This window comes from Buteo buteo, chromosome 33 (assembly GCF_964188355.1).
Source record: "Buteo buteo chromosome 33, bButBut1.hap1.1, whole genome shotgun sequence".
NCBI classification, from domain to species: domain Eukaryota; kingdom Metazoa; phylum Chordata; class Aves; order Accipitriformes; family Accipitridae; genus Buteo; species Buteo buteo.
Window position 1 is genome coordinate 1,717,092 of NC_134203.1, and position 25,655 is coordinate 1,742,746.

The 25,655-nt window shown below is 47.4% G+C and overlaps 1 protein-coding gene across 2 annotated transcripts; it reads right to left on the reverse strand.

Annotated features, from left to right (window-relative positions):
* Positions 1 to 707: 707 nt before the first annotated feature.
* On the reverse strand, positions 708 to 21,693 carry LOC142026399 (scavenger receptor cysteine-rich domain-containing protein DMBT1-like). Of its 2 annotated transcripts, XM_075019367.1 has the most exons (13): positions 21,600 to 21,693; positions 19,946 to 20,012; positions 16,280 to 16,490; positions 13,981 to 14,304; positions 12,214 to 12,537; positions 10,694 to 11,017; positions 9,175 to 9,498; positions 8,382 to 8,705; positions 7,622 to 7,945; positions 5,304 to 5,627; positions 4,166 to 4,489; positions 1,855 to 2,178; positions 708 to 1,547 (listed from the first exon to the last, which is right to left on the reverse strand). In XM_075019367.1, exons 2-13 carry the CDS (start codon positions 20,000 to 20,002, stop codon positions 1,537 to 1,539), a joined length of 3,195 nt encoding a protein of 1,064 aa, XP_074875468.1. In that variant the 5' UTR covers positions 20,003 to 20,012; positions 21,600 to 21,693; the 3' UTR covers positions 708 to 1,536. The 2 variants fall into 2 exon arrangements, with proteins under 2 accessions (XP_074875468.1, XP_074875469.1); XM_075019368.1 differs by lacking the exons at positions 4,166 to 4,489; positions 5,304 to 5,627.
* Between the last annotated feature and the right edge of the window lie 3,962 nt (positions 21,694 to 25,655).

The following is a 25,655-nucleotide window of genomic DNA, read 5'->3' on the forward strand; positions in this document are numbered from 1 at the left end:
GATGAATATTTATGTGATAAAAGAATACGATGAATATTTATACCAATGGTATGACAGTATACCATTTCTCAGGTCTGCAGAGAAACATTTGCCTCCACTAACATTCAGATCAGTAACAAGGGCAGCCATAGGAGCCTTGGGAAGGGTACTGAACATTGCACAACACAAGCTTATCTCTGAAGGCTTCTCTGTCCCTTCTCGGGGGGGACTGCCCCCGATAGGGAACAATTCACCCCATTTTCTCCTTCACTTTTCCCCCGGACCAAAGCCGGCACTTTACAAGTGGATAATTTCCCCTTTCAGGGATGTCCAAGCAAGACCTAGCCTTCAACACAGAATTTTTTTGTGATTTGTTGCTTTCCAAAAAGCAAGGTGCTTTGTGCCTTTCAGCACAACATAAACACTTTAATCCCAATGAAGCAAAGAGCAAAGGTCTTCAGCTCAATATTGACATCGGGTGTCTCCAAGTTAGCTGGCCAACTCAAGCTAGTTTTATGGGAAGGACAGATGACTGTGTCCTCTCGTCCACCTCCCCCAGACCAGTTCACCTCATTCCAAAGCAGGTCTAAAGCAGTTCATATCATCATGCTTTTGGGAGGTGCCCTAGTTTAGTGTGGCTCTGGGGAGGGCAGAAATGAGGTGAAGCTGGTGGTGATCTGACCACAACACAGAGCATCACACAGACTCACAGGAACAGGAAGTTCAGGTACATGTCTTTTTTTTTCTTTTCTTTTTTTTTTTTTTAAACAGAAGGTGAGAAGAGGCACAGAAATGGTTTAAAGCTTGGAGGGAATGTCTCAGAGGGCCACGAGTTTCAGTCTGTCCTACTTATGAGAGGGCAAGCTATGTGAGAACTTCACTGCAGTACGCAAACACTTCTGGGGGAAGGGTACTGGCTGTCCAAGCCCATGCAGCAAGAGCCAAATGTTTATATACTCTATCCCTACCATCAGCACAAGACAACTTTTATGGATTAGAGGCAATATCAGCAGAAGAGGATGAATTGGCATGGGAACTGTATGACCTTTGGGCAGGGAAGGGATGCTAATGTGAGACGGTGCAAGGATTCAAGTTGACTTCAAGTGCCCAACAATGTTCTGCAAATATTCCCTCCACCCCTGAGAGAAGATGCCTGGAAACTTGTCGTGTGGCAGGAATTGTGGCCAGTGGGACCATGTGCAGGCAAGCACAGAGGTACCCAAATTAGTCACAACATGACCCAAAGTTCCTTCTATAGCCAGGGGAGTGAGAGGCATCTGAGGTGATTCAGAGGGTAGCTGGGCTGTCTTGCCCCATGCAGTTGCCTCAACTCTCTTCATTAACTGAATAGGTTCCCAGGGCAAAGATGCCCCTGATTTGGGTGCATCAGTTTGGTGCTTGCACTTGAGTGTGATAGAACAGAGTCTCAGTTGTTTGCTTCTGTACTGCATGCTCTTTGGACTTCGGACATCACTTTTGTTTGGGTTAAATGAATGTCATACTCATGTTGGCTGGCAATATCATCTCTCTTCTCCACTCTGGAACAATCTGTGAGGTTTAGATCCCACCTGGAAGGAAATGTAAGCAATCCAGATCTGTAAAAGTTAGCCTAACAAGCCACTGAAATTTACTAGTGTGGATATAGTCTTTAGTGATATTTAAAAAATGCAAATAGGAAAAATGTCACATGGAGGGATGGGAATCATCCCTCAAAAGAGCACGCTTCAAGTCCACACCTCCAATGTCACCCTGTGGTACTTGTCTAAGACAAGAAGGTTAGACTGGGAAAGGACAAAGAGCCACCAGCCCCAACATCCAGCCTAGAAGCTTAGTATCGACTAATGCCTAGTAGGACAAGACATGGATGAAGGTTACCTGAGCATACGATGCCCGCATCTTCTCCATGATTACAATTATGGACTCCCCAAGGCCGCGCTGTACAGTCAGAGAGGGCTGATTCTTTACCAGAGCATTTCACATCATCCAGCCAGATACGGCCAAAACCTTGCCCAAAATAAGCTGAACCTGGGGCGGACATGGCCTTCCCACAGCCCAGCTGCTGGCACACCACTGCAGCATCGCTCAAGTCCCAGCTGTCATCACAGATCGTCCCCCACTGCTGGCTATAAAGCACCTCAACTCTCCCGGCACAATGAGTGGGGCCGTTCACCAGCCGGACTGGAGGCACTTCTGGAGTACCTGCACAAAAAGCAACCAAAAAGGATAAATGCACACAAATACACTGCACCTGACACATTGTAGGGGACGAGTGCTAACCAGGCTGTCCCACGGATGAAGAAGAGATGGCTAAAGAGGACACTTCAGGTGTCCATTCAGGGTTACCCCAAAGTCTATGTGGCTCTGCACTGCCTGCAGACTGGCAGAAATGTCCCAGTTAGGTCTGGGAGCGGTATTTCAGTCTCCCTGCCTGTAAGACATGCTAATGCATCCCTTCCAAGCAGGCAGGTTTCAGATGGTTTGTTTGAATCGCTGCCAATGCTAGGGTGACACGGGACGCTGTGCCTGCGCTGAATAAATAGCAATCTGCTAGGCTGAGTTCTGAAGTAAAAAAGTAATGTAATCTACAGGCAAAACCCGTGCAATGGGAGCAATTCAAGAGCCTCCAATTAGGTGTCTTTTCCCATTTGAGATGCACTGGGGCATCCTTGCCATCCTCCAGCTGTCATGTTGGAAGGGTGTGGGTCTCAGCTCCAGGATCACATCAGCCAGCCCCACATAGATGTCTGCATACTGTTAGGTGTCTTATATAGCATTAGGTACCTATGTCCAGGAACATGACGCATGCTCAGATAAACTGGGTCACATAAGTGAAGCTTCATAATGTCCATCAGGGAACAGACTGTCCAGTGCCCATATTCCTGAAACTTTCTTTTGGTCTTACACCTTTTACTCCAGTTACTGCAATATTCACCATATGTGTTCTGAATAATTGGCTAGGAGAAAGCAGATTATGGTAACGTATATTAATAGACACTTAATCTTCCTCGAAAACTCTCACGGCCAGTAAAGCCAGCTGAATTGGACAATAAATGCTCTTAAAAAGCATCAGCCAACCCTTTCCTGCACTGAAGCAGTGTGCCAAATCAAGTTAGTCAAAAGAGGAGGTTAAAATTAGATGTTTAACAAAGGGTCTGTCCTGTCCATAGCTGAGAACCCAGCACTGGGTGACAGCATTTCAACCAGCTCAGCTGCAGGCATGTACTTTGCTATGTTCATGGTAGAGGAGATGATGCCGCTTGAAAGAGCACTGAGTTCTCCTGAAGTTTCCCAAAGCTTTTCATAGAAGGAAGGAGGGACTCCAGGAAAGCTCTGCTAGCTTCTCACTCAGACATCCCAGAAATGTAGAAAAGAAGAGCTAAAATTTGAGAAAACAGGATGCCTGATTTTAAAGAAAATATTGGAATTGTTTAGGATTGCCCTGAAAGATTGTCAGACTAGGTTTTTGAGCCTGGATAAAGGTCTGCTGGTCTGACCTTGCTTTGAGCAGGACACTGGTGTAGAGAACTCCCATAGTCCCTTTAACCTGAACTATTCTATGAGCCTCCCAATTGCTTTAACAAAGCAAGAGGTTTCTTCAAGACTGCAGATTGCAAGAGACACTGGAGACAAAACTGAAAAAACACTTAGATACAAGTGCTGCAAAGACACATTCAGTGGTTTCAGGTTTCTAAACTTCTCTATGAATCCTGAAATGGGATGTTTTATTGCTTTACCTGATGGCATGAAGTAAATTTCCCAATCAGCCAGACACCAAGACTTGCTGACAACACTGCTTAGTTTTACCTGTGATCTTCATGTAAAAGTGTAGACTTAGTGGTGACTCTGTCTATCCAACACCACAAGCCTGTACCTCAGCAGGAATGGAATATTTCTGGGACCTGTCCAGCCCTGGAAAAGTCTTGGAGCCTTTAGGAGCTGAGGTATGGAATACAAACCTTGATACAGCTATGAGCCTGGGGCTTGCTGATGGTAACTCCCTAATTCTGAATCAGTGGGGACCACTGACCATGGCCAGGGCCATGAGTGTTGTATGCATTTATACACCATGGTGATTAATAGCATTAGGAGCATCATGAGCTCAGAGAAGACCTTCTGTTGAGGATGAAGACGTTTCCCCAGCACACTTCCCCAACTCCATCAAGACTGAGACACAGACAGGGGTTACCTGAGCACACAACACCGGCATCTTCTCCATGCTTGCAGTTATGGGACCCCCAAGTCTCGGTCTTACACTCAGAGAGGGCAGCTTCATTCCCTGCACAATTCACATTGTCCAGCCAGATGGGGTCAGACCCTTGCCCAAAATGAGCTGAACCTGGGGCTGACAGTGCTGCCCCACAGCCCATCTGCCTGCACACAACGCTGGCGTCAGCTCTATCCCAGTCGTCATCACAGATGGTTCCCCACTGCTGCTCATGAAACACCTCGACTCTCCCAGCACAACGATTCGGACCGTTCACAAGTCGGACGGGAGCTGGTTCTGTAATACCTGGACCAAAACATAATTGCAAAGTATTTGGGGAGCCTTGCATGCTTCAGAGCTCTGTGGAGAGGGCAAAAACCCCTCCTCACAAGTGTCTTGTGCCAAAAAAAACCTGTGGACATGGATGCTGATCACCAGAGCATGTCAGCTTTGCTACCTTGATGAGGTGGCACTGTCTCACAGCCCATTTGTACCTGCGGCAGATTACTGCTGGCAAGAGCTTCAAGGAGCTGAACTCTTGGCTCAGGGCCCCAGGGTAAGCTGCAGATTCCACCAGCGCCATCACTGGCTACACAGCACTCCCATTTTCTGCAGAGGTCAAGGATGGCCAGGGCAGCCTGTCCCCCTTGTTTTTCCTCCCCAGATCACCTTCCCAGGAATATTCCCCAGCAACTGTGGCACAGGTCTCTCTGTCACGATGCTGTGCCACTGTGATTTGGAGTGGAAAGTGCCCTTTACCTCATTACTCAACACAACCCTCCCACACATCACCCACTGATGACACCCCACAGCACCTGGGCCTGCCTTCTCCCCACTTAGCCCGTACTGCAGGTGGGATTTTAGCTACTAAATACACATGCCCATTTGGGGAGCCAGTTTATTCTGCCTGGTTTGCAGCTGAAGCGCCAGAGGAGCACTGGGTCCTCTGTTGTATTCCCAAGCACTGTACAGGTGTCTTGGATCCCCTAAGAAATCTAAACCAGGTTTGGATTCACTCCTTCTGTATCTCATCTAAAAGCAATATCATGGTAAAACGTGTCCCCCAGAGCCACAGGCACCTCTTTCTGAAACATAGTCCCCATGCATGGCATAACAGTACCTGAGCAGACCACACCAGCATCCTCTCTGTGGTTACAATTGTGGTCTCCCCAAGACCTTGCCTGGCAATCAGAGAGGGCATTTTCAGCCCCTGCACAGTTCACATCATCCAGCCAAATTCGCTTGGTTCCTGGTCCAAACTGAGCAGAGCCGGGGGCTGAGACGGCTGTCCCACAGCCCAGCTGCCTGCACACCACTTGAGCATCTGTCAAATCCCAGCTGTCATCACAGACGGTTCCCCACTGCTGCTCATGAAACACCTCGACTCTACCAGAGCAGATATTTGAACCGTTCACTAGTCGGATCGGGGCTGGTTCTGGAACACCTGAACCAAAAAGGTAAGACCAGGTAAGTTTTATTCTGGCAAACAAGTTCCTGCTAGCCACATCAGCCAACACAGTGTGTACCCATTGGCTTAGTATGACCTACAGGGACAAGCAGCATGGAGGAAGAAAGTTCAGTGTCATTGTTTTCCCTCTTCTTGCCCCAAAAGTCAAGGAAAGATGCTGTCCAAAACTGAAGAAAGGATATGTATTGATGGATCTCACTCCCAAAATCTGAAGTCCTTAAAGCCTTCTTTCCCCCTCTGTCTTTGACTAGAAAGACACCTGTGCCCAGACAGCAAGTGCAAGAAACCCCACGGACTAAGGCAAAGGAATTAGCAAGAAAGACCTCTTTAGAGAACACGGCAAGAAAACTGGGGTATGATTCACCTCAGCTAGACTTGGAGCCCTTAAGCATAAACTTCCAGGGGCTGATTGGCTTCCCTGAGCGTTGGTACCTGGTGCCATCTGAGATGCCCAGGGAATCCCAGACATCCTGATGGGATTGGCAGACTTGATGCAGGACTCAAGGGAGATTGGTGCCCTTTTGGACCTGCAATTAGAGACTGGGTGGGATATAGTGGGACATCACAGATGACACTAGGCACCTATGTTTAGGCAGCTGAACCTCACTTTTACAACTCTGCTGAGGACCATCAGTACCCTTTATAGTGAATGGAAGGAAAGGAGCACTGTTGGGTTGCAATTTCTTTAATCTGCTTTGGACATCTGCATCAGGATGGGCCAAATCCTGCCATTGACTGCACTGACTCAGTCCTCACTGGCTACAAAGGGACATCAGGATGTTTGATTCAGAGACAGGCACCTGCGTTTCGTCAGTGAATCCGCAGGTTGTTTTCAAGATATGGGCAAGCAACCAGATGAAAACAGTTTGTCTCCTGCAAGGGCAAGGCAAAAGTTCACCACTTCTGGAAGGTAAAATGATCATATAGAGGATGAAGAAGAATGAATTAAGCAACCAGTCTTTTCGGAGGGATTTAAGGGATATAAAGGAGTGAGAGTGACACTCCACCATATCAGGCTGTTCTGAGAAAGACATGAACACGTATAAATGGGAGTGCTACGAGTTATACAAACCAAGCCTTCAGAGCTAATCAGCACTGGCAAAGCCTCAGCTGGCATAACAGACTAAAAGAAATATGCCCAACAGTTAAGGAGAAACCAGAGAAGAATGACAGGAATGAGGAGAAGCTAAAAAAAGTGTCCCAAGAGGGAACTGGGAAGAGGCTGAGGAAACAGAAAAGGGATGTAACAGTCTCAACAAAAGGCAGATGCAAAGAATAAATGGTAGTTATGCCCTGCAAAGAGGCAAGAGGCTGTAGAATGAATTCCAGGTAATGATAATGAGTTCAAGGTTTCCTTCTAGTGGCAACAAAATGCAGTGCTGCAACACTTTAAGGAAATTTGTCTCAACTGTGGAGGTTTCAGAGAAAATGCTAGAAAAACATTGGTGAAAAAAGGTCTCATGAAAGTGGTTCTACCAAGTGAAGGAGGAGGAGAGGTAGAGTAAGTGGATTTCTGCATAATTTTTTAATATTCTTATCTGGAAGAGGAAAGTGAGAGAAAAATGGGGAGCATATCTTGATTTTTCAAATGGGCTATGTTCATTGAGGTTGTCACTGGCAGCAGTAGAAAAGTCCAAGTGACCCTACACCCTCTCTAATGGGGCAAATCACAGCAGTCCTGCAATGCCACCAGGTTTACTGGTAACTCATGTGGAAAGAGTCCCAAATTTAAATTCTTCTGCACAGCCAGCGGCAGGCTCGACTGCAGCACCACAATGTTATGATTAGCTTTTGAGTGGGAAGGAGAGGGGTACACAAGTGGATTCACCCACATCCCTGTTTGAAGCACTATCTCTGCACAGTACTATGGTTTTAGAGTCACAAGACAGGAAGAGGGTACCCTATGGCATTTCAAACATCCCTCCACATACCACAGAAGTCAAGCAAATGGTGACACAGGTGAGACTTACCCAAGCACACAACACCAGCATCTTCTCCATGCCTACAGTTATGGACTCCCCATAGAGTGGTTTCACATTTGGAGAGGGCATTTTCACTCCCTGTGCAGTTCACGTCATCCAGCCAGATAGGGCCAGATCCTTCTCCAAAATGAGCAGAGGCTGCAACGGATAGTGCTCTCCCACAGCCCAGCTGTCGGCAAACAACTTCAGCATTGCTTATATCCCAGTAGTCATCACATACCGTTCCCCACTGCTGGCCATAAAAAACTTCAACTCTCCCACTGCAACGATTTGGTCCATTCACTAACCTCAGTGGAGCTATTCTTGGTATATCTGAAGAAAAAAACAAGGGCAGGGATAGATATACATTAAGTTGCCATTTGCCTGATTAAAAATAAGATAAAATCTATGTGAGCCTAAAGACATCCATGATGCATTTATCCAGTTTCCTAATGTTGGGATATCTTCTCCGGTTCTTGTATTCAGAGCTAAGTGGACAACAGACTGTGTACCATATTCTGCAGTATATAAGTAAGAAATGCAAGTCAAGGAAAGCACGCAGCTTCTGTTTACAAGAACAGCTACACACACGCCAAAAAGAAAAAAAAAACCAGAGGAATTTTTAAGAGATCTCCACTATGATGAAAGAGACCTCACAACCCAGATTCAGGGCACTTCAAGATAGCGTGCTGCTGTGGTGGTACATAAAAACCCCTCTTGGTAATAGAAGACCTTCTCTGTCATGCAGACGGACACAGACAGTGGTTACCTGAGCACACAACACCGGCATCTTCTCCATGCTTGCAGTTATGGGACCCCCAAGTCTCGGTCTTACACTCAGAGAGGGCAGCTTCATTCCCTGCACAATTCACATTGTCCAGCCAGATGGGGTCAGACCCTTGCCCAAAATGAGCTGAACCCGGGGCTGACAGCGCTGCCCCGCAGCCCAGCTGCCTGCACACAACACTGGCGTCAGCTCTATCCCAGTCGTCATCACAGATGGTTCCCCACTGCTGCTCATGAAACACCTCGACTCTCCCAGCACAATGAGTCGGACCGTTCACGAGCCGGATGGGAGCTGGTTCCGTAACACCTGGACCAAAACACAATTGCAAAGTGTTTGGGGAGCCTTGCATGCTTCAGAGCTCTGTGCAGAGGGCAAAAACCCCTCCTTTCAGGGCTCTGGAAGCCAACAGAGCTTGGGTCCATGATCTCTAAACTGGCACTAGATGTCTATGGCCTCACAGCTTGATCCCACATTCCTTGACTGGAGCTTTTGCAATAAATCAATCACCTGCAGAGTGACCATAAATGAGTACCCAGGTTACTTCCCTAACAGCAGAGCACTGAAATAGGGAGGAGAGAACGGAGCACTGGTGGAAACAGTGCATTTGAGAGTGCTGAGTCCTCACTTGTGAGCCTCTACAAGCCTGGCCCTCAGGACTGGCTAACAAAGTTGGCAGCACCCTAGTCCCCATGAGATGTCCAGGGCCGTTGGCACTCTTCCTACAAATACAGGCCATCCCTCATACCCCACATTTCATGACACGCATTAGTGGTACCTGAGCATTCCACACCAGCATCCTCTCCGTGGTTACAGTTGTGATCTCCCCAAGGCTTGGCCCGGCACTCATGGAGGATGGTTTCAGACCCAGCACAGTTCACATCATCCAGCCAAATTTGGCCGCTTCCTTGTCCAAACCGAGCAGAGCCAGGGGCTGAGATGGCTGTCCCACAGCCCAGCTGCCTGCACACCACTTGAGCATCTGTCAAATCCCAGCTGTCATCACAGACGGTTCCCCACTGCTGCTTATGAAACACCTCGACTCTACCAGAGCAGTTGCTCGAACCATTCACCAGCCGGACTGGAAGCAGCTTAGCAAACCCTGTGTTGAGAAAAATGAAGACCTCAATTCTCTGTTGTATTTTGGTTTGTGCTGACAGGGTAGAGCACTACACTGTGCTGCTCACTTCTGGGTTGCATCAGTCTGGCATAGACAGACATTGCTTATTTTTTCATATCAGCTCAGTAGACCCTTGCAGCAATTTCAGTCCCTTAGAGCGGTGGTCTCCGTGGACATCTCTTGTTGACTAGCACCTACTAAAATCAGCCAGCTCTGTTTGAACTGTCATCAGAAGATGACAGTTATGCCTGCAGCCTGTTATTGTGGTGGATGAGGCTAGAGGGAACATCGCTGGGCTGGCTAGTTGATTTGGGAAGAGACAGGGACCTGTGGACTAACACTGGTCCAGGAGCACCAGGTTGCCTTATGGTCTAGGCTGTGTTAAGGACTCTTAGCATCTGGAATCAGAATTCTGGTAAAGCAGAAAGAGTTCATTGAGGACTGCTAATATCAGATGCTGAAATTTTCTACCTCTGGTGTTGGTGAACATCAGGTATCTGGTGCTGGGGACTATGAGACAGGCCAGACAAATCTCACTGGAGGTGCCTGTTTTCTTCACAGGTGTGAGGTTAACCCACATTGTTAGATTTATCATCTGCATTTTTCACATCTAAGGTCTGAGATATGAATCCCTCCTCCCCAGACTATGCAACTGCTGATGGGAACTGCTCAGGACTGGCTGGCCAGAGCAGTGGACTGGAAGACCTACAGGCATCCCTCACAGATGTATTTTTGTGAATCTGTGTGAAGGAAGAGGAACAAGAGAAAGAATGATGGTAGAGACCCAGAGCTGCCAGCCATGGATGGCCTGGGCAGTAGTTGACTTAACCAGCAAGAAGATCCCTCCTACTCCACATGGTCTTCTCTGTTGCACTATGAGAAAGAAGTGCAAAATTATTGAGTTGAAGAGTAGCTGAGCTGAGAAAACATCCCCAAAATGAGTGTTTCTTCTGTCTGCTATAGCAAACTGACCTCCAGGAGCAATTCATGAAAAAGGCTTCAATGAGGAAAGAGAGGTCAGAATTGTCTATAGGTTTAGACACATCTTTTTTCCGAAGCACTCCGTGTCACTTTCTTTGGAAGACCTATTTGTCCTGAAGGACCTGGGCCTCAGGATCTGTCGGAAAGGGTCACCCACTAACAGCTTCCCCCATGACATGCCATGAGTGATGGGTACCTGTACAAACCACGCCAGCATCTTCTCCATGCCCACAGTTATGGCTTCCCCAAGAAGGGTGTCTGCACTGGGAGAGAGCAGCTTCTGTCCCTGTGCAGCTGACATCATCCAGCCAAATGGGACCAGATCCTTGCCCAAAGTAAGCCCCATGGGGAGCCAACAAGGCGTCCCCACAGCCCAGCTGCTTGCACACCACTTCTGCCTCGACCAAGTCCCAGCCATCGTCACACACAGTTCCCCACTGCTGGCCATAAAACACCTCGACTCTCCCAGAGCAGTGGGTCAAGCCATTCACTAATCGAAGTGGGGCGGGTTCTGCAAAGCCTACAGGGAAAAAAAAAAGGAAAAAAAAAATCAGGAAAGTAGATGGTGCCGAGTCTGGTGTGTCTGTCCTCCACCTGGCAATGAACATAGCATCTCTCACAGTTTTGCATGGGAAAACATTGCAAAAAGAGGCAACACAAGCACTTGCTCCACCATCACAGCATTTGATGTTCACCAATGGATTTTACAAGCTTAAATATACTTGGGATTGAAGAGGGCAAGCCCCACCCTTGCTTAAATGTGGATGTCCAGTGCTTTTAAGGTGCTCTAGCCTCTGTCTGCCATTGCAAGGGGTTTCAGGTCTGCCGTGTGTCTTGCTGCCAGCCCCTTATAGATGTCTTGTGAACCTTAACAGGCCCCAGAAATTGCTAGATACCTAGAGGTGCCAGAATCACTCTCCTACTCTCTCTTCAACCTCATGTTAATGCTGTTTTTATCCACAAGTCAATGAACAAAATGTAGATTTCACAATATATGAAGACCCTACAAACTTTGCAAAAGTCTGTACGTGGCTACAGAAGAAAGACACTAATTAGTACCTTGTTACAGGAAAGGCAGATGGGAACCAACTCTTCTTCCAATGTTGTCCAAGCAATCAGCGTATTCATAATAACTGGCCCACCAGCAAAGGCCTAATGGTAAAGCAGCTGTGGTATATGCTGCCTCTTGCTTGACCAGACAGCTGGTGAACTGGGAAGGAGTAGGTGGCTCTGGGAATCATGAAGGGAGACTTGGAAGTGTAACCTTGGGGCTCTGGTTGCGTGGGAGGAACTGATACTAATACACTGTGGACAATGTGGGCCATGGGAAGAACCTCACTTATTGCAAGTTTTTGGGGAACTTCAGAAGGAACTAAGTCTACTGGCACGAGGGTGGGATGGTGGGGCTGCCAAAGCCACTGATCTCTGCAGTGAGAGAGGATGCTCTGCCAAGGCATCCACTGGCCATGTGAGTGGGGAGCCCTGCAAATAACTCCTGCAGCACCGCTGTCTTTTACCAGTGGCTACTGTGGTGGTGGATTTTAATTAAGAGGCAAGACCACTTTAGGGCTTAACAGTATGCATCCCTTTTTATCTTACAGTTCTCTTGAGTGTTGGGGTCAGCGCTCCTCCAAAGGGAACAGGGCCTCCTACAGCACCTCCAGCATCTCTCCACACCCCACAAAACCCACTCATGTCACGCAGAGTGGCATTTACCTGAGCACACAACACCAGCATCTTCTCCATGCACGCAGTTATGGCTTCCCCAAGGTTTTGCACTGCATTCAGAGAGGGCAGCTTCAGTACCTTTGCAGTTCACATCATCAAGCCAAATGGGGTCAGGCCCTCGCCCAAAGTAAGCTGAGGACGGAGCAGATAGAGCGGTCCCGCAGCCCAGCTGCTGGCATACGACTTCAGCATCAATTATATCCCAGTTGTCATCACAGACAGTTCCCCATTGCTGGCCATAAAGCACCTCCACTCTCCCAGCACAGCGACTTGAACCATTCACTAATTGCAGCTTAACTGGTTTTTTACTTTCTGCATTAAAGAAAGGAAAAAAACAACAAGAACATGATAGGGGATTGCATATGGAAAGATTGCCTAGAGATCAAAGGGAAGGAAAGATCTCCACTAGCACTGCCCAGGACTGTTCAAGGTAAAGGCTGATGAGGATCAAGTTCTATATCTTCCTCTGTGGTTTCAGAGTTCAGAATTAGAGAGATAAACAGCATAGATTGGGAATCCCTTATGAAATAGGACTGTGTAATTCCCACTGTGATGTTACTGCAGGGGTGGGGACTCGTTATAGGTCAAGGCACCCACATGTCTTGTAGACCTGTTGGTGTCTTCATGTGAGATGGATCCTGAAATTCTAGTTAGTCAATGACATCTCTGGAGCTGCTCAGCTGGCCAAATATTGGCATGTGATTCAATTGCCCAAATAAGCATCCAGCAGCATTTGTGATGCCATAGGTATTCCCCTTTAGAGTCTCCCTTAGGGCCTGTATCTCATCTGCTAGGTTGTGAGATGACCCAAGGCATCTCTAATTGCACTTGGCAACTCTGTGTGGGGAGCTGACTCCATGCTAGGTTTCCATTGCTTGCAACAGGAGGACACCCAGCCCTAGTGGTGACACCTGCATTTAGACATACATATGTCTGGGTCTTAATATGGCCCTGAATCCCATTCCAGATCCAAGTAGGGGATTTCCAGTTTGAAAATTTGGTTTGTTGTTCAGTGCTGAGTGGAGCAGCATTTGGGAAATACTGACCTGAAAGAGGGCAATAGACAGCCTGTCAACCTCCCAATCCCCTTTCTACCTCCTGGGGTTCATGGCCTGCTTGATTAAGCTTTACTCCCCAGTTAACCATGATGTAGAGGGGTAGGGCACAACTTCAAGCCTTCCCCAACCAATTCCTGGAGCTCAGCATTCATTAGCATCATGCTGTGACATCCAAGTTAGGACTGGCTCACAGACAAATGACCCACAATTGAATCTGTCATCCCAGTCCCAGTCTGGAGAATAAACACATCCACAGGGAGAGAATATTATCACAAAATACAAATGGAAAGAGGCCACATAAATGCTCAATTTCCCTGGCATACTTCAGCCATGAAATATGTGTATGGAAAACATGTGCGTTCTGGTGGGGATTCTTCAATCTCCTTACCTGCTAAATTCATGGTGATGGCATAAGAGGCAAGAATAATGTGGATTGGGGAAAAAACCTAGGATTTCTGTTCTGCCCCAGTAACAGGATAAGCACAAACACCACCGCCCCCCCACACACTGTTTAACTGAGCTGGATAACGTTGTCCTTGGCATGGTACAGGCCACTGCCTGAAGCAGCCATCCCCATTCTGAGCCCTGAGGGTAGCACTGACGGAGAAATAAAATTCTGCAAACAGGCTTAAAAAACATCCCTCTACACAGCACAGCCTCCTGGGGTCACAAGGAGAGGGGTGGAAACATGAGTTACCTGCGCACACAACGCCTGCGTCTTCTTCATGATTGCAGTTATGCTCTCCCCAGGGTCTGGTCCTGCAGGCAGTAAGGTCAGCTTCTGTACCGGTGCAGTTCATGTCATCCAGCCAGATACGACCAGTTCCTTGACCAAAGTGAGCTGAGCCAGGGGCTGACAGTGCTTCCCCACAGTCCAACTGCCTGCATACGACCATGGCATCGGACAGATCCCACCTATCATCACACACGGTTCCCCACTGCTGTTCCCAAAGCACCTCGAGCCGCCCCGCGCAGCGGCTGGGGCCACTTGCAAGTCTGATGGGAGCTGAGTTGGCAACACCTGAATCCCAAAAGAAGCCAAGGTGGAAAATGGGCATAAGTCAGGTTTTGGCTGATAGTGGAGAACATAACATCTTGCTCTTGCAGGAATAATGCCATTTTGGGTCTGTCTGGAGAAGGATTGCTGAAATGCTCACCACTTTTTTTCCAGCAGGAACATTATAAGAAAAGCCTGATGACTAATTAGTGGTGTAAGTTTCTTGCACAGATGGTGTTAGGACCTCTAACACATCTCTGCATCTCTATAAGCAGCTGCAAGATCTTAGTCACCTACAACAGATCCGATCATGGGATTCCTACTAATACGTCTCTGCCAGACACACGCCAGATATTCAAAACCTTGAATGAGAACCAATCATTGCCAGCCACGCAACAGTCCCAACATGCCCCCCAACATGGTGTGTGACAGCTCCACACCACGAAGACCCTAGACTCTACCCTGCACAGAAGATGAGAGAAAAACCTCAGATTATGGTCCTTAGGAAGATGGTGAAGGTCCCGGAGTACATGCCTCCACACAACCTGAGCTTACTGTGGCACCATGGGGCTGAGATCATCCCTCCCCCCCTCATTGTGCAGCTCCCTGCTCCATGCACAAGACTGTGGCCATTCCTCCTGAGTTCTGCCACTCTCCCTGTATTGTGCAAGTTATCGAAGGAAGCTTTCGGGTCACTTCTCTGGGGACAAATTAGGGTATCCTCATCCTTGTCCAAGATGCTTGGCAGTACTTTGCTATCCAGAGCTTGCTCACCTGGTGCCATGTGGAGCATAGTTTGTTCACCTAAATGAAGGTTTCTAGTTCCATTTGTAGGCTTGCAGCCTCCAAAGCAGTAGTTGGAGTCCAGGATTGACTAACTAGGGCAACTCCAGTGGCTCTAGGCACCTACATTGAGGCAACTACCTACAGTCCATAGGGTAGGATTCACCTCCCAGCTGCTGACAGTTGCAGTGTTGTCCGTGCTAAACAACTGGACTCCCATACAATGCAGAAAAGAAGGTATTTCCAATCAACATCCATCCATAAGGAAGAAAGACTTGAGGTAGAGAAAGGCTTCTTTCCCGTTACAGGTATAAGGAAAATCCAGGCTACTGTTGGGATCTAAGCCTGGCAGAAGATGCCGAAGATCCCTCCTTACTCAGAAAGGCCCTGTCAGATGCTTAAACTGTGTCTACATCTTTCATCCTGGGTGCTGCTTCCCACGGCCTTTATACGCTTATATCAGAAGCTTTAGAGCAAGGGCTGCCATCTAAGGCTTGCCAGGTCCACCCTTCTATGCTGCTGGAAAGCACGGGTATTTTTCTAACAAGCTTTAAATTCCCAGATCATCCTTCTTCATCATTTGCAGATCTGGCACAGCCAGATCCTAGCCCCTGAAACAGCCTCAACTTGTAACAGATTTTGTTAAAAACCAACATCACTGTCTTAGGATAATCCTTATCCAATTCTTTTACTACTTTTTTAGTTTAAATTATTGGATTATGCTCATTTGCAGGACACAAATGCAGCTGCACTAAGCACTGATCTGACAGGGAGGCAACAGAGGTCTGCTACGCTTATTCACTCTTAGGTTCTGGCTCCAACACAGACTGTGACTCTAGGGTGGAGGAAAAAACCAGGACTACATTCTGGATTACACAGATCAGTCAAAGGAAGCTCTGTCTTTATGCTTGCATTTGTTTGTTCCCAGGGTTTGCCTCTGCATGTTTGCATTGTTAATGCCTCTAAATCTCTAGGTGACCTTCAGAAGCCAAACTATCAGCTCTACTAAAGTCTTCTCTTGTCTCAGAAACATCAAGCCCTTTTCCAGTGCCAGGGGTTAAAACTCAAGCTTTCTGGATCTTCAGTCACTTATTCCAGCCACGAAACCCATTTCCTTGCCAAGGCTGGGGATACAAGAGGGGTCAATCCATCACGAGTCCCATTTATCAGGCCATATCCAGAACCTTGTTCTCCAGGAGCAAAGGAGAAAACTTACCCCAAAGACATGCCAAGAGGAAGAGCACAGTTTCCATCCTGGTTCCAGCAAAGGCAGCCAGGCTCCCACTGTGGGTAACCCTGCATGGGAGAAGATTTCCCAGTGGTCCCATGGTACCAGCAGAGACTTTACACAATCCAGCTCCTGAAGACCTGGTTGGCAGGGTAGAGCAGGAAGATCGTCCTTCTGGGGAGGCAGACTCAGTGGCTGGCTGGGGAAGCAGGAGAAAAGACAGTAAGGACCAAGATGGGAGGTAGATGACAAATATTTCTTACCCTGACTCCTCCCCTTAATTGGCCTCTCCCCCTTCACCGTCCAATGCTGGCCCCCTCCCTCCTGTTCCTTGCATCTCCCTATGCTACTTCCCTCCTCCCATGCTCTTCTGTTCATCAACATATTAGGGAAAAATAGTCCCTGCTAGAAAGCACTGTATCTTTCTTCCTCTGTTGTTTTGGCAAAAAGTAAACCATTTCTGGTACTTCTAAAACTGCCATTCTCCTGGCAGGACTAGCTTGTGAACAGGCAGTGCCCTAGGAAGTCTTCTTGGAGAAGGCAGGAGTGATCTCTGTGTCTGCCTGTTCCTCTGACTCTTAAATGCTCTCTAGGAATGAAGAGCATATGGAAAACAAGAAAACACTTTTTTTTTACTGTGAGGGTGCTCAAACACAGGAACAGGCTGCCCACAGTGGTTATAGAGTCTCCATCCTTGGAGATATCCAAAACCTGACTTAATATTGTCCATGACAATCTGCTCTAGCTGACCCTGCTTGAGCAGAGGGCTGGACAAGATAAGGAAGAAGAGGTCCCTTCCTACCTCATCGACTTTGTGGATTAACTCCTGCCTGAACTGGGGGACAGAGAAACACAGTCTCCATGTAGTGGTGATGGGAAAGGGTCTCTTAGGAACTGGATGGGGCCACATTCATGAAGTCACTGTAAACCACTTGCAATAATGAGAACTTCAGGATCAAAGTGTGCAATGAGAGACATTGTCCCAGGACAGGGACACAGCATGTGCAAGTAAGAGGTTGAAGTAGGGAGCAGAAGATAAACATGGCCCCTGGAGATATGGCTTGCAAGGAGTCTGCTTAATGTCGGCTTGGATAATAACACTGGTGAACCTACACTTCTGATATTTAATACCAGTGATTAAAACAATGCTTGTTTTCAGAAAAACTTTAAGTTAGCCTGCAGTTTGTTTATTTTCAGGACTGAGTCTTCCCTTAGAGAAGTGTTTTTCACTGGTGCACTCCTGGGGAAAAGCAGACTTTCTGAGACCTACAGCGCCAAACTCTCAGTCACCAGTTCATATTCAGCCTGACAAAGATGCTTTCTATGCCATGGACCAGTTGTTTTCATGGACACAGATTATGGATGAATTCTTGGACATCTGTGATGGTATGATTGGCCTTGACTCTAGAAGATGTCCAGGATGAACATTAAGAGTCATGAGGAACAATATAAGGTGCAGGATTGCCTTGTTATCTGTCCTGCCCCTGTCAAGAAGCTTTTGGCTTTTTCATCTTTACTGCTGACCTTCAAGTGATCCTAAGCTTCTATTTCATCATCCTTTGCTTTCTCTTCTTCAGAAGAAACAAAGCCAACTCTTTTGGCTTGTCCTTATTGCTCATGTGCTCTAGGTCCCTGGCCATCTTGGTAGCTCTTACTTTGAGCCAAACCATGGCACAGACCAAGGCCAAATGCAGAAACCCTTTAGATCATACCAGATACTCAGGTACTCAAGTTATTTAATTTATTTGGTCTTTCATACTTCCCCCCCCCCCCCCGCCCCCACATTATGCAAGTGTGGAAGACTCCTAGATGGAAGAGGAAGCACATTTTGAGTCATATTTGCACGGTAAAAGTATCAAGAGGTGAATCTTACTGAATCACATGCCATGAAGAAAATTGAGCAGATGAGCCAGCAACTGAAAGGAACAGAGCAGGCTGCAAGAGGGACAGAGACCATATGCCAAGAGGAGAGACCCCATGAGATATCGGAGCAACAATGAACAAATCTTATCTGCTGTGGATAAAATATCAGCAACACCTTCTATGCCTCTGAATGGAGCCACTGAGTCCTCATGCCCAGATCTTTGTCAGAGGTGCCAATTAGTCTCCCTGCTCTGCCTTCATATTTCACATTTTCAATTGAGATATGTCTTTCTCAAGTAGCCGTTGTTCCTTCAGCCTACTATTTACTATTTGCTTCAACTTCAATTGGCTTTGTAGTTCCTTGTTTACCCTTCAATCCTATTCCTATTGACCTTTAATATAACCCTATATATCTTCTTTGTCCCCGCTTACTGGAAACAATAGGCCTTTGGCCAAGTAGTGGAGCAGCTCTGTATTCCTCTGCTCCTACATCTCCCTCTGCTTTTGAAAACATTCTGCCTTGGCTTATTTTCCCTCCCTGTATTTGGAGGAAGGGAGTCTGCTGCGTTGCTCTTTCCTGAAGTCTTCTCAGAAGCATGTAACATAATTTCTTCATGCAAAACCATGCTGCAGCATTGACATACATCTGTGGCATTAACAGGATGGGAAAGAAAGGAACATTGTGCTAGGTGCAGGATAAGCCACATGTGGCTTGAACGCAAGTGTTTGAACAGGGCAGACAGACATTTGGAGCACAGCATGTGAGTGAAGGCATTTGACTATAGCCTATTAGAACAGAGCTGTTCTCTAAAGGAATAAAAGACAGGAGCTAAGGGCAGCCACCACACAGGCAAACCAATGAGCTCACCCACAGAGAATGGTCCCACAGCACCAGAAGAGCAGAGAAGGATAATGAGAGCAATGGGACCTCCCAACAGTACAGTAATCATCAGGTGAAGACAAGGTAATGAGCCAGCACCAAGGTCAATCCAGGACAACAATCCTGAGCAACAGCTCAGGAACAAGGCTGGAAACAGGCATACCCACATCAGAGTTCAATTAAGGGTTGAATTTCCAACCCTGAGCTTAAATGGAGCCCCTGGCCGGAGGGTGTGGGTGTTGGCTCCAGGCTCAAACAATTAAGACCTATTGATGCACTCAGCATCCTGACAATAAAAGAGGGGGAAAAAATTGGTCCTAATTTTAGTGGGTTTAGAGAATATCTTGCAGTTTTATATCTCTCCTTTTATGTCTTAGCTCCTGACCTGGTGTTCATTGGGCAGAATCTGTTGGCCATGAGCGGGTGTGCAATAAAGTGGCCTGGTCTTCACTGCCAAGAGGGCAAGTAGACTTCCTTTTAGTCAGGTCATCTTCTAGCTGTGACATTGCTCAAGACTTCAACATGGATGTGTCAGCCCCACTGGCAAGGAGGGAAGGCATTGCTGCCTGCCCCAGGACAACTTTCCCTCTGTGGACAGTGTCTTGCCAAGCCTGGAGCCATCCCCTGGTGTCTCTGACTGCCTCTATCAGGAAGCAAGGCTGTCATTAATTACAAGCAGTACTTTGGCAGCTGCACCACTGCAAGGAGCTGGTCTTCCCTGCAGGCTCTGTGGAGGCTCAGGGGGACACAAACCACAGAGCTATCTCTTGGCCAAGGTCCACAAAGGTTCTTCCCCTTCTTTGATTCCCCAGAGCCACTTTGTGGGGACGATCATCTAAATCTTGTAGAAGGCTGATTGTCTGAGGTGCTTTTGGCTGTGGTCCCCAGGGAGATTCCATCCTGTACTATACCTTTTCAGCACAAGGACGAGGCTGTGCTTCAGAGCAGTTGGGGTTTCTCTTGTCCATGTTCAGTCACCTGAAAGTCAGTGTCCAGACAGGTTAGATTAGATTAGATTAGATTAGATTAGATTAGATTAGATTAGATTAGATTAGATTATCTAGACTCCTGTGACAGCCAGTGGAAAGAGCTGGGTCATGGCTGATGCATACCAATCTCATCCTAGGGCTGGTGTCCAGAGCAGCAGAGGGTCGAACTGGGGCTGGAGGTGCTTGTCTCTGCCTAAAGACTCTTGGTGTGACACCCAGCTCTCATCAGCAGCCAGGCAAGAGGTACACCACTGAATGAAACTGCTGAAAATGTGATGAGTTGCAAGCAGCACAGCATTTTTATTCTTGCCTGTCGGTCAGGGCCAGACCAGGAAGAAGCATTGCTGTCTCTGAACTTCAGGCAGGCACCAGACAAAATTAACCCCAGGACTGCTGTCAGTCCTGCAGACATTAATGGCAGCAATGAAATGCCACGGGAACAGCTATGGGCCTGCTAGTGGGGTCGTGCAAAGAAGCGTCTTCAAGGTGGAATGTGTCTGGAGACTTGTGCAAAGAAGCTATTCCCATTCAGCAGATTTCCCTGAGGATTAACTAGAGGTGGAGGCAAACCCTGGGAGGGAAAGCCTGAGGAAAAACTTGCCAGGACCTGTTTTTTCCTGGAAACTCAGGAGAAGGGGACTTTGTGCCTACTGTAGAAGGTCAACAGCAAAGAAGAGCTGAACACAAACAATGATCTCTGCTCTCAAATGCAGCAGTCTGGCAAGATCCCAAGCATTGACCAACAGCTTTGGGCAAGGGCAGAACTGCTGACAAGTCATTTACCCATCTGCCTGTTTTGTTTTTTGTGTTTTTTTTAGCTACTTCTAAGGTTTATGGGCTGAGATACCTAATGGTTATCCCCCTTCTCTGTAAATTCCAGTGGGATTCAGATAACATATCCTCTTGGGAGCCTGAAGTGCCTACCCACATACCGTAGCCACTGAGCACGCTCAGTGCCTCTGCCCATTGCCACCAGGTCGGGTCTCATCCCTGATGCACAGGAACAAAGGAAGATACAAGGAAGACATTTTTTATGATGAGGGCAGTGAAACACCAGAACAGGTTGCCCAGAGAGGTGGTAGATGCCCCATCCCTGGAAACATTCAAGGTCAGGTTGGATGGGGCTCTGAGCAACCTGATCTAGTTGAAGATGTCCCTGCTCATTGCAGGGGGCTTGGACTAGCTGACCTTGAAAGGTCCCTTCCAACCCAAACCACTCTATGATTCTATGAACCCACAGAGGCTAGGAACCCACAGCAGATAAACAGGAGCAAGGAAGCCCACCTCGTGTGCTGCTGTCTTTGCTCACGAGCGCTGGGATTCAGTTCCCCAATGAGACACTTCTCGAGGTGTCTAGGTATTGGTGCCAAGGTGGGGCAGCTGTCTACTGACATCTGAGGGGACCTGAGCGTCCACACTCAGCTATCAAATACCACCAATTGCATTTCAGTTCCTTGCAATGTCCCACTTGCTTTGTGCTGCGGGCTGTAGAAGAAGCAATAGTGGAAGAGGAGAACCACTGACAAAGAGATTCCAAGACAAAAGCAAAGAGGAAAAAAAATCCCACCTCACTTACCCCAGAGACATGCCAGGAGGACAAGCCTCATGTTGGTGGCAAAGATACCGTGTGCTCCTTGTCTCCAAGGAAGAGCAGGGCAGGGAGGAGGCAGGACATGCGCTCAAGGCATTGGCTATTTGAGAAGTCCCCCTTGTCACAGCTCCTCCCCTCCACCTCGAAAAACTCCCTCCGCGCCCCGTGGCAGGTGCTCAACAAGTATGAAAAGCCAAGCCTTTTCCAGGAAATGACTCGAGCCATAAGCATCACGTAAGCTGCATGATTGTGAAAGTGGGCTGTTTCGGGAATCTGCAGAGCAAACAAGTCCTCTCAGGACAGCTGGTTCTGGACCATCAGTGGCAGGGATGGGGGGAGACAGGGTTTTGCAAGTTGCCTTCCACGACTGGCTCCTTGCAGCTGCAGGAATAGGGCATCAGTGCCCAGGCTTAACTGGGAAAATGGGTATGATCCCATGCCAGTAATGCAGCGTGAGAAGACGTAAGAAACCTTTTCCCACTGCTGAAAGCAGCATCTTCCAACAGGGGAAGGTTTTTCCAGCTTTTGTCCCATGTTTGTCCCAAGAGACGGGAAGTCTTTGTGAAATTTGGTTGCAAGCTTTGTGTGTGTTCACAATCTAGTTAATTTTTTGGTTGGTGTGAGACCTCCTCCCGGTCTTAACAAAGCCAGATGAGCAAGTGGCAGGATGCTCTGTCCCTGGATGGCACAGCCAGGCTCCCAGGTCCCCTACAAGGCTGAACAACCCAGATAGTCACACTGCTGAGCAGGGATACGATGCTGCTGCTATCGTGGGTGGGATCTACCTCGTGCCAACTTCTCTATCTGGAAAATGCATTTAGATACCTTGTATGCTCAGCAGAGATCATCAGGCACTCCTAGGCGGCAGTTGCAGTCAGGTATCAGACTCAGACACCCGCACTGGAGATGTCTAAGGGGGAAGATGCCCCAGGGCTGGCTGAGGAGGCGGACGTCCTGAAGGGTAGGTGATGTGATGCTGGGAGAATCACACCGCACCCTCCACCACTCAGCAAAATCCTCGACCCCCTCTTTGCATTTGCACTAGCTATCTGGGCAAGCTTGGCCCAGAGGACCTTTGCTCAGCATCGTCTCTAGGGAGCTTGGCCGTGAGTGGGTGTGCAATAAAGGTGGCCTGGCCTTCACTGCCAACAGGGCTAGAACGCTTTCTCCAAGTCAGGTCATCTTCCGGCTGGGACGTTGCTCAAGACCTCAACACAGACGTGCCAACCATGGCACTGCTCACTGTCCCTGGGACAACCTTCCCTCTCTGGACAGTGTCTTGCCAAGCCTGGAGCCATCCCCTGGTGTCTCTGGCTGCCCTTATCAGGAAGTAAGACTGTCAATAATTACAAGCAGTACATCAGCAGCTGAAGGAGCTGCTCTTCCCTCCAAGCTCAGTGGAGCACAAACCACAGAGCCATCTCTTGGCCAAGATCCACAAAGGTCCATCCCCTTCTTTGATTCCCCAAAGCCTCTCTGTGGGCATTTGGCTGTGGTCCCCATGGAGATCCCATCCTGCACTACACCTCTTTCAGCACAAGGACAAGGCTATGCTTCTAAATCCCACTGCATCTTGCACAAGTGGCCTTGCTTCACTGAAACCCATCACCTGATTTAGGTTTAGGCTCTATCAGGCTGGATCAAGAGAGGTGCAATGGCAACGCTGTCTTGGCTGCACACCCTTTCCTAAATTCTTGTACAGCGCCCCTGGTCCTAGAACTGACTGTGCATGTCTTTGTTGGACATGTCCAATGCACTTGAAGAGTTCCCATTCTTGGCTTGGAAAAGTGGAGAGGATGTTCTAGTAGCACTAGTAGTCATACCAGTGCGTATTTGTGTTTTGCAGGTTGGAGCCGGGGAGGACGGTGGGGTGGGGGTGGGGGGGTGTAGCTTTGAGACTGCAGGAGGCTTTTCTAATCCTATCTTTTTTAATAGTATTCATCACCAAAGTAGAGAACACCTCTTTCTTATTTTTATGAAAAATAAAGGCACCTAGACACTTGACCTTAGGGGGATACCACACCACTGATTTTTATTGTCTGAGGTATCCTATCTGCTATTTTTTTCTTTTGTGGAATCTGTAAGGACCTTCTCTGACAACTGTTCTTCTTACAGGTTCATGATCTCTTCTGCTTGTTCTGATGGTCTGGGCTCCCTTGCTTCCACCCGGGAGTGCTGTCAAGGCTGCCTGAGATCTCTTCTGCCTCTCATCTAAACCCCTCTAGCTAGACAAGCTCCCAGACTGTCCCTCCATGCACGGCTACTTGTGGCACAGCTCAGGGTGACCAGAACATTCAGAAACCCTTGCCGACCCCTTCCCATTTTAGCTGTCTCTCCTGGCCCCTTGGGAATCCCAGACTTTCAGGGCAAGTGTTGCTTTTTCTCAACTTTTCTGTCTGAGATCGCTGCTTGTGCCTTTTGCTTCCCAACTTTTCAGCCAAACCTGAAGTGGCTGCTCAGACTTGGCTTAGCCAACTTTTCTCTTGCTGAGGGCACCCTGACCTTTCACTGAAATACTTTTTGTTTGTATAAATTCAGGCTCTTTGTGGCTTTTGCTGATTTAATGCATGGCTTTATGGTCACAAGCTGACAGGGATGTTTGTCAGTGGGACGCTATGGCAGGCAGGGCTCAGCCTGCCTGCTCTTGCTGGCTTACCCAAGCTCTACAAGAAGCTCAGCGTCTGCAGCAGGGAGACTGGAAACACCTGATGTGTCTATACGGTCCACCCAGCTGTGATATTTGCACGCTGCAGCCTTGTAGATCCAGTAGATAGAGCCTTGCACTTGCTAGTAAAAACCATGGGGTTTGCGTTAATAGACCAATGTAGGGCACAGGATTTGCCTTGACACAAGCAGATTTTAGCTTGTTTTAGCTGTGGCGGTGATTTTCTAATGCTCACTTAAATTTTGTCTAGTGGTATTTGTGCAGCTAAGCTATAAACAAATAGGAAATGCATAAAAAAAAAACCAACAACAAAGAAACCCCACCAAACGCCAAACTCTGTAGCCTTTGAGAAATATTAACACTGGTATGTTCACTGAAGCTGAGGGGCTACTGTGTAATTTATTGGTGCTGAACATGTACATGTGTTGTGAAGTTTATGTAGACCACTTGTTACTACTAATTTTCCTGTAATAATCATATAATTAGGGCTATAAGTGTTAATATAATTGCAGTTAGACCAATAAATGTTGGTCTATATTTGTTGCCCATATAGAGAATAATTGTTGGTCTATACTTTTTGCCAATTATTGACTAGGTCAATAATTGTCACCAATAATTGTTGCCAGTAATCCTTGGACTGTTAAAACATAAATTAAGCTAACAGTAAATTCTCAGCTCTCTCTATAAGGTATGTTCTCCCTGTTTGCCCATAATAAAGGCGGCAATTAAATGCAATAATAGTTCACAAAAATCTTGCAAAGATTGCATTCACACCTGCCTGTATTTTAAAGCAAATGAAATTATCTTTGTTTCTCAGGCCTGATAATTGTGCATAGTGTAATACAGGGCCAAATCAACCAGAAATATTTCTAATTATTTTTAACACCCTCAAAGAACATGTTTGAAAGCAAGTCATTGAGATAATAAGATAGTTATGCCGTTAAGTCCTCAAGTGGTGTGCCACAGCCCTGCTAAGGACATGTGTGAGTCAAACCAGCTCTAATTTTGCAGGTTCTCCATCATTCTTGTCTCAACAATTTTGCATCTTTCTGCTTCCACCTTTTGTGTCTTGTTTGGCTTTTGTTTGTGAGCTGCATGGGAGCTCAGTGATGCTCTCATTCAGGAGAGACAGTCATGTCAAACTGTGCATCAAGAGCCTCAAGCTGCAATATTTTTCTGCCATGTATAGAAGAAAGGTGTATGATACAATGATTAGCAATCACGACACTTGACCTGCATCAAACAGGAGCATTGCATGGAAAAATCCTGGAGCTTCTGGGACTGTTTAAAAAAATCCAACCCCCCAAGCCCCTTTTCATTAGGAACAAATGGCTGTAAATTTGTTTCCTTGAAGGCTCTAGCTACCTTAAGTTGGA